Consider the following 10551-nt stretch of genomic DNA (forward strand, 5'->3'; position numbering starts at 1 on the left):
AGGACAGGGGAGGGGGGCTGATGACTCATTGGAGAAACTCGTGAGGTTGCCAGGCTCGTATCATACCCCTTTCGTAGGTGAGGAGACGGAGGCTGAGAGTTTCAGGCTAATCTCCTAAGAGTCTGGAGAGAAGCCAGCTGTTCAGTCTCAACATCCCTCTTTGCTGGGCAAGGGAATGGGGCACACGCTCAGGAGAGCCCCATTAGATCAAGGCTCTGCAGTTCCATCTTGAAGTTCTTAATGCCTTTGAGCCGGAGCCCTGCACCTTCTGCAGCTGGTCCTGCTCACAGCTCCGTGGACCACCAGGAAAGCTGGAAGCCTCTCAGCTCCTGCAACTCCTGGGCTGCCCTCTGCTCTTGGTCTCTGTACTGGCTCAGCGGCCCCCCCACCCCCACCCCACTGATGACGCCCCTGAGCCCTGGTGGCACCCAGTGTGTGCAACTCCACACCCTGCTGAATAAATTAGCACCCACCTCTCTCAATTCATCAAAGTCAAAACTCTCTAAAATGAGTTTAATTAAAACAAGAGGCTCTTGGGTTTGCTCAGATTAGATAGTGATCAAACCTACTCAGAATAGTGGAGTTCTCCTTGCTCTTTGGCTGGATCTGTCTTTCTCCTATTTCCTCCCTCTGATGATCTCCAAGTCTGGATTTAGAAAGGGGCAGAGAGGAAGAGAGGAAGGGAGCAGAGAAACAAGAGAAAAATGAAACTAACGCTCCTCTTCCTCACATCCCAACCCCAGAAAGGTCTTACCATTTTAAAGGCTTGAACGTGCCGCACCACGGTCACTTCCGGCCACTAATGCGCAGGTGCCCTGACACCTTGTGGCCTACTGTCGTACCTGTAAGTCAGAGGAGAAAGCTTTGCATCCTTCTGATGGTGGGTGGTACCAGGCGAAGACACCAACCCTCTCTCCAAATCTTTCTGGCCGCCTCTTCAGACAGCCCCCAAACCCCACTCCCTCCTTAATATTCAAGCAGCCCCTCATCTCAGCCCACAATTGACATTCGATGGATTCTATTCAGAGCTCTCCCTCCCTCCCATCTCCTTCAAAGGTCCATGAAAAGTTGATGCGTAGCCACACATATAACAACAGAAAGGAAAGAACCCACAAATCAGAGCAAACTCTTGGATTTTCTTTTATTATGCATTTGACAGTTAGTAATTTCTGAGTGTTCGCACAACAAATGAATTTCTCTCCAAGATACCATCTCGCCACTGTGCCAAACAGTGCATATGAGTTTTTAAAATGTAATTCAAGCTTAAAGGGATATGAGTTTAGATTCAGAGCGCAATTTAAAATCTCTCCATATCTATACAGTGACTTTACTTTTAGCAGATCCCATAAAGGAGCTGAAGTAGAGAACAGTTCCCCAATAAATAATTGCTTCTCTAAACTGTACAAAATCCTGCTAGCAAATCAGTTTGCTTTCACTTCCTCCTGGTAGATGAGCATGTTTATCCCAATAATAACTTACGAAATGTGCCTCCCGAGATGGATATCTGGTCGAGGCCAATGTTACATCGTGCACCACCTAAAATGTCTCCGCACAGAGACCCTCCTCATGGCTCTGTGACCCGCGGGGGAGATGGACAGCTGCTCCCCGTGTGCCCAGTAGAGGGGACAGCATCCCGGTGACTCACACTCGCCTCGAGAACGCAGGAAAGGAGAACCACGGGGCGTTACAATTCCCAGATGTTGCCAATTATATAGATAAATAGGAATTTACATAATTTATGAAGAGTTTGTGTTTGTGGTTTGTTTTGAAGCCACTCCCCAAAGATCCACATTTACTGGGAAAGCAAACATTCAGCCTAATCGCTTTGCAGGGCGGGGCTGTCTTTACAGCTGGCTTCCTGAAAAGGAGGCCTTCACAGCACAGGACGGTGTCTATAGTGACACACAGGGCCAGTCCGGGGAATGAGTACAAGCTCTGTATGACACACCGAGTTCAAAACCAGCAGACATCTCTCCTCTTCTTGTCCCAAGGAGGACAGCCTCTGCGCTCTTTGCTTCTTCTGTCTTCTTTCTCTGACATGCACTGTTCAGCTGAAATTTCTGAGTACTACACGCTTCAAACTCAAGAACTACTGTACAGGCATGACCCAGGCCTGAAGCCGACAGCTCACCCCACACCAGCTCACAGCCCGCAGACGGGAAGCCAGCCTGTCCCGGCCACACACGCACTGTCCATCTAACACGAGACGGACGTGTGTTTACTTTTGTAGACAGCCAGCTCGGCGTCCACCTACTCTCCCAGAGAAGTCATGTCAAAAGCCGGTAAGTGGCTTTCGGGCTTGCCGTACGTCTCCACAAACAATATCCGGCGTGAAACTGGAGCTTCGGGCATCTGGTCCCAGGGCACATCTGGGATCGTTTTACCCATTAGGGAAACTGGGGTCACTGAGATCTGGGCATTCTCGGAGTAGGGGTGAACTGTTAAGTGGGGACTCTCCGGGTGGGTTTCCTGCCCCAGGCGAATTCACTCCTTGTCCCTAAAGAAGTGGAAATTTGAACTGCGTGTGAGCCACGGCTCTGTGCCGGAAAAGAGCAGGCAGGCAGCGAGGAGCAGGGTGAAGTCCGCAGAGGGGAGAAAGCATCAGAGTCGGCCACCTATGGACAGAACTGTTGGAAAAGGATAACTGCTCCCTGCCATGTTGCCAGTGGCTCCCCAAAGGATCACTAGCCACACAACAGAGCTGCGACCCAAATGGAATGGTGTGCAAAGGGTGCCTCCACCTCCAACAGCCCCAAGTCGGGGATGGTGGCAGCTGCTGCTCTAAGAATGTGGCACTGGACATCACTAACTTGAGTCTTACAAGAAAGCAGCTTGTGAAAGACTTTCTTCCCAAGGAAAGATTTTTAAAGGAGCTTTGATGTGAATCATAAAAACCCTGGAAGAGCTGCCTTCTGGCGGCAGAACATACTAACCCTTGAACATACCCCAGGGCCTTTGCACTTCCCAGTCCCCCTGACCAAAATACCACTCCTTCACTGGTCCTCAGGACTCACTTCCTTCAGGCTTTGGTGCCAAGGTCACCTGACCCATCAGACTACTTCTATTCCCCCAGTCATGAACCACAACCAGCCGACACTTCCCCCTGCCTTGCTCTCCTGTTCTCCTTTTCACACCTCACCCACATCGCACACATTGGTTTGCAGTCTGCTCCCACCACCACTGAAGCTCCTTGGAGAAGACTCTCTGCCTTCTTCCCTGCTGCATCCCCAACATGGAGAATGGTGCTCAACGGCTCCACTGAGGGAGAAAGAAGGATGTTGAAACCCCAGAGGGGGGAAGGAAAATGCAGTTAGCGCTGGGCTTTTCGGATGGCAGATCCTGAGATCCGACCACCTCGGCCCTGCCCTGTGTGGGTTCTCCCTCTCAGGCCGTGTGTGAAAATCACGTCCCCGGTCCCAGCTCCAGGAAGGGCTGGGCTGCGAAGTCTTGGTCCAAAGGAAAGAAAGCGAGGGGCAGCAGCCATGAGCAGGCATCGGCTGAGCTTTCGCCCAGGCAAGCTTAGGTCCACTGGCTCACCCTGGGGGACGAAGCTTCAAGCTTGTAAAGCGACAGGAGCAACAGGAGGAGACCACTAGAAAATCTAGGGGCACAGATCCTCCCTTTGCGGAAGCGGATGGTGAGAGCAGGAGCCCCAAATGCTGTCTTGTGAAGAAGCGAAACATAATGCATGCGAGGTGGCTAATTCTTCACTCTATAAACGTGGGCAGCTTGTTCAGACTGATGCCAAGTGCTACCCGTGCCAGAAGAAGTGCGTCTGGAGAGCAGATGCGGGTCTAGAAGGCAGCAAGAGTCAGAGGTGCTGCAGCACCCACCCTCCTGGTGCCGAGGACCCTCAGCCACTGGGACCAACACCCTCCTTCCGCTGGCCGTGCTGCCCCGTACCTGGCCTGGCCTGTGGGCGACTCATACCTGGAAAGGAGCAGCACAGTAAGCGGTGCCGTACCTGCGGCCATCCAGCGTCTGTGTGCAGAACCGTACACAGGCCTTGTCATCGGTCCCCACACACGCACAGCGCAAGTGTGTCTGCGGCGAGTGCTGTGAGCTCCCCGGAAGTGGCGCCAAGGACCTCTTGCCCCGGAAGCTTCCTCTGTAGTTGGACAGTCCATAGGGCACAGTCCGTCTGCAAAGAACAAAGTGGGGTCAGGGGAGCACGGATGGGCCTCCTGCTCAGGGTTCTCTTCGGGGTGCAGCAGAACTGGCCCCTGCTGGATGAGAAACATTTTAGTTTGGGAGGCTCTGGAGCCGCGATGGCGAACCTTTTAGAGCTTCCAATGATAACAAACGACTGGCCGTGGCACACCTACCATAGGTTCGCCACCACTGCTCTAGAAGAAAGTGCATGGTCCCTGCCCCACCAATCCCCTGAAAGTGAGTAGGGCTGCAGGGATGGGAAGATGCAGAACCAGGCAGGTCCCCCTCAGAGAGCCACACAGATGCAGAATCACCCTCAGCCTCCCCAGGCCGCCACACACGAGTGTGCCTGTGAGCCCTGTGCTCTGGGCCCTGCCTACCACACAGACTTCAGTGTTTTCCAGGCTAAACGATGCAGGTCTTGGCCTCTAGAGCATGCTCTCTCCTCCCCGCCTGGAAGCTGGGCTGGGGACTTCAGTATTACTCTCCATTCCCTGCAGGAGAGTCAAGAAACAAATAAGAGTAACTGGACACCTTGCCTGGAGAATGTTCTTCCTGTGCCCAAAGGCCTGACATCTGGGATGACCCCATGCTAGTCCACATCTGCATCCTTGCCGCAGCACCTGGGCCTGAGCGGCAGCACCTGTAAGACCCTTGACATCCACCTCCCTAACCTGGCTGCTGGAGGTGTCCCCGACGTGTCCTCTACTAACAGACTCGCCCATCAGCGCCCACTTAATGAGAACAGGAAAGATGCGACTATGGTCATCAGAGATGTGTCCTGATCTCTTGAGCGCCACTTATTGGAAGAGACAAACATCCGTGCCCTCTGAGAAGTGTTGTCACCACAGCGGCAGGAGAGCCACAGATGGAACTGGCCTCGGAGGAGTCTTACTGTGAAGCCAAGGGAAAAAAGAAGGCTGAAACTGTTGACTACTTCTCTTTGTTTACGGTTAGCAGAAGGAAGGGTGGGGTATGGTGGTGTTTGGAGCAATAAACATTTCGTTTTATGTGTGTAGATCCTATCCATTGCTCTCCAGAGAAGAAAGATGGCCAACTGAGAGGAAAGTTGAAACCATATGCTCGATCCATTACTACTACTGAGTATGATTTAAGGACAGATTAATAAAGAAGTTTATGTGGCCAAAGCCAATTTTCCAACAAGTCTTGGTTTTCCTGCGCATCCCCAGAGAGTCAGCCACCTTGGTTTCTGTGAGCCCCAGGAAGTATCACCAATTACCCACCTCGAAGGGTGGCCTGACATCTTCCCTGTGTTTTCAAAATAAAATCCAATTGAATTTCTTTTCATTAGAAATACACACCATGGAGCCTTTTGGAGCCAATAAGGGCAAATTGGACAGGGGTGCCCTGCAGTGATCAGATGTTCAACAAGAAGACCCTGCTCTCCCCCGGGCTGCAGCCTGGAGCTGGGGAATCTGTTCAGCCCTATTCTTCTCCTTCTCGGAGACAGCAGAACAGCGGTTCCCTGCTGACCAAGCATGCCCAGCTGTTGAGCAAACGGAGAAGGCAGGCAGGGTCAGCCCTGTTAGAAGCTGAACCTTTTCTCATAGCCCCTGTTCTTCTCCAAAATGTGAAGTGGCGGAGAGGAGAAAAAACAATGCAGCCATTGTTGTGGGCTGGGATTTGGTGAAAGGTCTGTTTTTTTCAGTACCAGGGCTACATTAAATCACTAAGTGTGGACATTAAATCCAGTCCCCCTTTCTCAGTGAAAATCACACACAAGGAATAATGAGGCGCCCATTTCTCCATCAACAGTGAGACCTGCAATTTTGAAATCGCTGTCAGCTGATTATGCATTTATGGCTTTAGAGCCACTCAACTGGAGCAAAATACTCTGAAGTGTTTTAAGTAAGGAAACAAGGCAACGGGTGTTTGTTAACAGAGAGGTGCTTAGCACTTCCCCAGCAGGCAGGCCAGTATACAAACAGCCCACAGATTTCAAAGGCTGTTGACAGAGCCACACACTCCCCTTCCCTTGGACTGGAAGACTTAGCAGAGTCCCCTTAACTAGCATTTGTAGAGTCTGGAACAAGAATTCACCTCCTATAATAGGCCTACAAATTTAAAGAGTTTTAAGTGTGATAAGCTCTTAAACAAGAGTTCTACCCCTCCACCTGGAAAACGTGGCTTCAAAATACTGTGGAAGTCCAGCCTTGAACTTAGGATTCAGCTTCTCCCTGGAGTCCCATGTTGGAATTTGGCAGCCCCAAAGAGCTTCGCCACCTTTTCTTCCCTGCTATTCCCTCCCACAGCAAAGAGGTTCTCATCCACTCCAGGGAGATACCCCGGCCTACAGCTCCAAGCTCCACCTACCCTCTAGCCTGCAAGCAGCTGCCTGTGACCACCTCACGGCTGGGGGTACGCGCTGAGCTCCGCTATGCCCAATGTCACGGCCTAGAGGACACCTGCACAGGCCCTGGGAGTCAGCTGGGGACTTCCGGGTAGGAGACTCCAGAAAGTCAGATAGTTGGAAGATGCTCTAGAAGGAGTAGAATATAGCTTTCAGATACACAGTCCTTGCAATGGGGAACATATGGCCAAAAGAGGATGATGGGTGGCCTTCGAAGTCACAGATCCTGATCGAGGGGTTTCTTACCCACCCCTAAGAGTCGATGATTGGCTCCTCAGTGCAGAAGGCAGGTCTTTTTACTACTTTCTCTGTACCCATCATGGTCTTAGTACACGGCTGGTTAGATGAAAACTATTGCCTGAATAACTGGTAGCTAATTGCAAGATACTTCTAGTCTAGCAAGACTTTTCACTCTCCTGAATGACGATAAACATCATTACAAAGCATTTCCAAAATCTGCCAGATGCTATCTACCTAGAGTTGTTTTAAGTTTGATATCGATACAGAAAGGAACATGAATCTGTGCCTCTGGAAATTGGCATCACTCTGGTATGAAAGTAGGTAAAAGACACGTATCTAGCCAGTGTGGACAGGTACATAGAATGCAGAGAGAATGCCTGATAATTCCATTATTAAATTGTGAGGCACTTACATGACGATCATTTGGCCCTCTCAAAATTTTCCTGGCTGGCAAAAGAAAGGGCTGTTGAACAAATGGAATGAGAGGCTTCATGGAAAATACTTAGCAGAGAGTTAGCAATAAATGAAAGTTGGCTGCTAATGTTACTGATTTGGACTGGGAAGTTTTGACCTGCATCAGGCAGAAAAGTCCCATTTACAAGGCCAGTGTTTGAGATATGTGACTAAGCGATAAACAAGGGTAATAAGGAACCAGAAAGCACATAGCCCAGCAAGGCCATTCTCTGCCACGCTGTCATTTACCATCGCCCATCTCATCGGTGCTGGTGTTCCAGTGGTACTGTGCTCTTTGTCACTGTTTCCTAAGCAGGTAGCAGTAAAGGTGGAAGGGTGGAACCTTGAAAATGTAATGACTTTGGATCTGACGCCCTCACACTGTTCAGTAACAGGGCTTAGGAAGCACAGCTCTGTGTAGAAATGGGCAGCTCTTCCGTCTGCTGTAACTCAGAGCCCCAGACAGAAAACAAGCAGATGGAGATGGGAAAAGAAAACACCCTTCAGGATACACACACACATCGTCCAGCGCCACGTGTGCTTGTGGATAAACGGTCCGTCAGCATGCACACATATAACATCCGTTATTCTGTGACGATGATGCCAGAGTACTATTTATCACAATGCTCCTGTGTGTCACGTTTTCCCAAATATCACATATAAATATCATTAACTATTAAAAACTTCCAAATCTCCTGTGTTCATCATTCATCTGTACCACCACACCAAACACACCTTGTCTCTGCAATAAGTTTATGCCAAGTAACTTGCTTTCTTTTTTTGGGAAATTCTGTTCTTAAATTCTACGTCACCTTTTCCTAAAGGAATTAGCCACCTCCATTTTCCTGATCAGGACACTGACTTCTGTTGCCTAAAGCTTTGAGGGCAGACACAGACAGTCACAAAGGCCAGTCAAGCGGCAGAGGGGCCTCACATGCCCGACTCGGGGTTCTCGGGGAACTATTCAATCTGCCATTCCCTCACCACAACCCCATTTTCCTTTCTCCGACTGAGTGGCATTGAACAAACAGTTGCCGAAAGCATCCAGGCACAGGGGTAGATGCTGGGTGAATACCATGAGCTGGGCCAGGGTCCCTGCACACACAAAGTTTTAGTCTCAGATATTCGTGAACTGGCATTTGGTCAGCTTCGTCCAATCAGCAGAGTGTGCTGTCACATCCGGGTCTTTTGCTGAGAAGTCCAAACTTCAAGCTTCTCTTGAATAACTGGAAGTTGTGCAGATTCTAGTCTCGATTTCCAACAGGGCAATGCCTGCCCAGAGTTGGCTGTGTAGAAGCTCCCCACTCTGCCCCCGGCTCTGCCCATCCTAATCATTTTACAGCTGTCTTCCTAGGCTATTTTTGCCCTGTGCCTCGCCCTCATGGGCATCTCAGTTTACAACTCCCAGGATAGTGTTTTGTCCCATAAAATGAAGCCAGACAGGTGACAAGACACACTGACAAAATTAGTGTCCAATGCTATTTTGTTTATAAATATAGTTTTGTTTTGTTTTTTAATTTAACAAGCCTAAGTCCTAGCCAAATGTCTTCCCAACAAGTCAGACATGTTTGCCTCACATTTCGAACACTGGTCAAACCAATGATCTGCCTTCTCTGGTCGCATTTTCCTTCTGAAGTGGGAAGCAAAGGCAGCGAGGGCCTGTGTTGACCGTTAGGCTGGGAGGAGGAGAAGTAACTGTCTCCCGCCAGCAGACAGCCAGGAGGCAGCCCAGCTGCCAGGCTCCAGTGGTCACAGGACACCACCTCTCCCTCCCAGGAGAAGCAGATCTGAGGCCCTGACCATCTAACTAGGGCTCCCTTTCAGATGTTTTTAAAGTTTCTCCTCAGAAGGCACCATTCAACTTTCCCAAGCTTAGCCCTTTTGAGGAGAAGAACAGTGCCTGACACTTTCATGCACCATTTTGAAAACATTAACCAGTTATAACTTTGTTCTAATGAGTAAGACCAGAAGTGGCTGAATATACAAAAGGCTGTGAACATATTTACACAAACATCTAGTAGAAGCCCGCTGTAGAAGGAAGAAATAAGCTTGGTAGCTGGGGGACCTGCTCTCAATGACTCAGCAGTAAGGAATTCTCAGAGCCTGGGATCAACAGTCATTGTTTTTGTCTCCCAGAGTCATGACTCATTCTCTTTTTGGGTGGGTGGGTGTGGCTGGGGGTGTAGCTCAGTGACCTCATTCACCTAACCTGTACAAGGCCTTAGGTTCAATCCCAGCACCAAGAAAAGCCATATTCCTTTGGGACATTATCCCTCTCCCATTGTGTGAGGTCCCCGAGAGGCTGACCGCGGGCCTGCCTCGCCTGCCTCTGTTGAAGGCCTGGCTGGTGACCTAAACTGGGACAGCCAGACCCTCTCTCCCCTGAGACTCCTGGATGAAGAGACTTAAGGTAAGAAGCACTCCAGGGCTTCTCTTTGGCAGGTGGCTGCATCCTGCCTCAGCCATGCAACTGCACCCCCGGAACCTCCCATTTTGTCCATTCTTCCTCCTCCTTCCAGGCTGAGAGCATCCTGTGTCCTTCCAGCAAACTCCTTTCGCAAATTGCTAGCTAGACTGGTGTCTGGTGCTTGTGACCAGTGAACTCTAACTGCTCCCATGCCTCACATTCATGAGACGGCAATAGTGGTCTTGGGTGTTAGAAGGAGGCCTTCGGTCTCTCCAGCTGCTGGGGACAGGCAAAACTTTTCTTCACTGTGACAGTACACAAAAAAGCATGTTCAGAATCAGGACAAAATCCAGCAGACTAAGCTGTCTGGAGACTTTTCCTTCCAGATGTGCCCACTGTGAGATGTGGTTTTGTTCCTGCTGTCCTTCAGCAGGTGGAAACAAGCACGCTACCCACTCTGCACTCCCCAGCCCACAACACTCAGTTGACCCCTATTGTGCGCTGTTGGGCCTATTCTTTTCCCATTCATCAGATGCTTCTGCAGGTTCACTATGGACCAGACCTTACACTAGACCACCCACAGGGGGCTGCCCATCCTCTCTGGGAAAGGAAATGGATCAGGAAAACAACTTCTCAGTGGCCTCGATACACAAGCAGAAAGCTCACACACAGTCGCACATCTACACTCTCAACTGGCAATCTGTGGCTTTCTTTACCTCTGCTACAGAAAATTCCCACAGCTTAAAGTCCTTTTCCAGGAGCCCCCAGAAAGAGCAAATGATTCTAGAGTACTTGGACATATCAAAAGCAGCGAGTGGGGTGGGGAATTTGGCTCAGTGGTTCTGCTACGTGCCTTGGGAGCACAAGGGCCTGAGTTTGATCCCCAGTACCACCACAAAAAAAAAAAAAAAAAAAAAAAAAAAAAAAG

At 50.0% G+C, this 10551-nt stretch overlaps 1 protein-coding gene across 1 annotated transcript in view; it reads right to left on the reverse strand.

The window, feature by feature from the left end:
* Nucleotides 1-1083: 1083 nt before the first annotated feature.
* Nucleotides 1084-10551, reverse strand: part of Edn3 (endothelin 3) — a 20381-nt gene continuing 10913 nt past the window's right edge. The window contains exons 4-5 of the mRNA XM_010628829.2: nt 3931-4141; nt 1084-2497 (exon numbers count right to left, since the gene is read on the reverse strand). Of these exons, the coding sequence (XP_010627131.1) occupies nt 2381-2497; nt 3931-4141 (328 nt within the window). The 3' untranslated portion in view covers nt 1084-2380. The remainder of the gene's footprint in view (nt 2498-3930; nt 4142-10551) is intronic.

Source organism: Fukomys damarensis, unplaced genomic scaffold (genome assembly GCF_012274545.1).
Source record: "Fukomys damarensis isolate Sample0158 unplaced genomic scaffold, DMR_v1.0_HiC HiC_scaffold_22, whole genome shotgun sequence".
In the NCBI taxonomy this organism is placed as follows: Eukaryota; Metazoa; Chordata; class Mammalia; order Rodentia; family Bathyergidae; genus Fukomys; species Fukomys damarensis.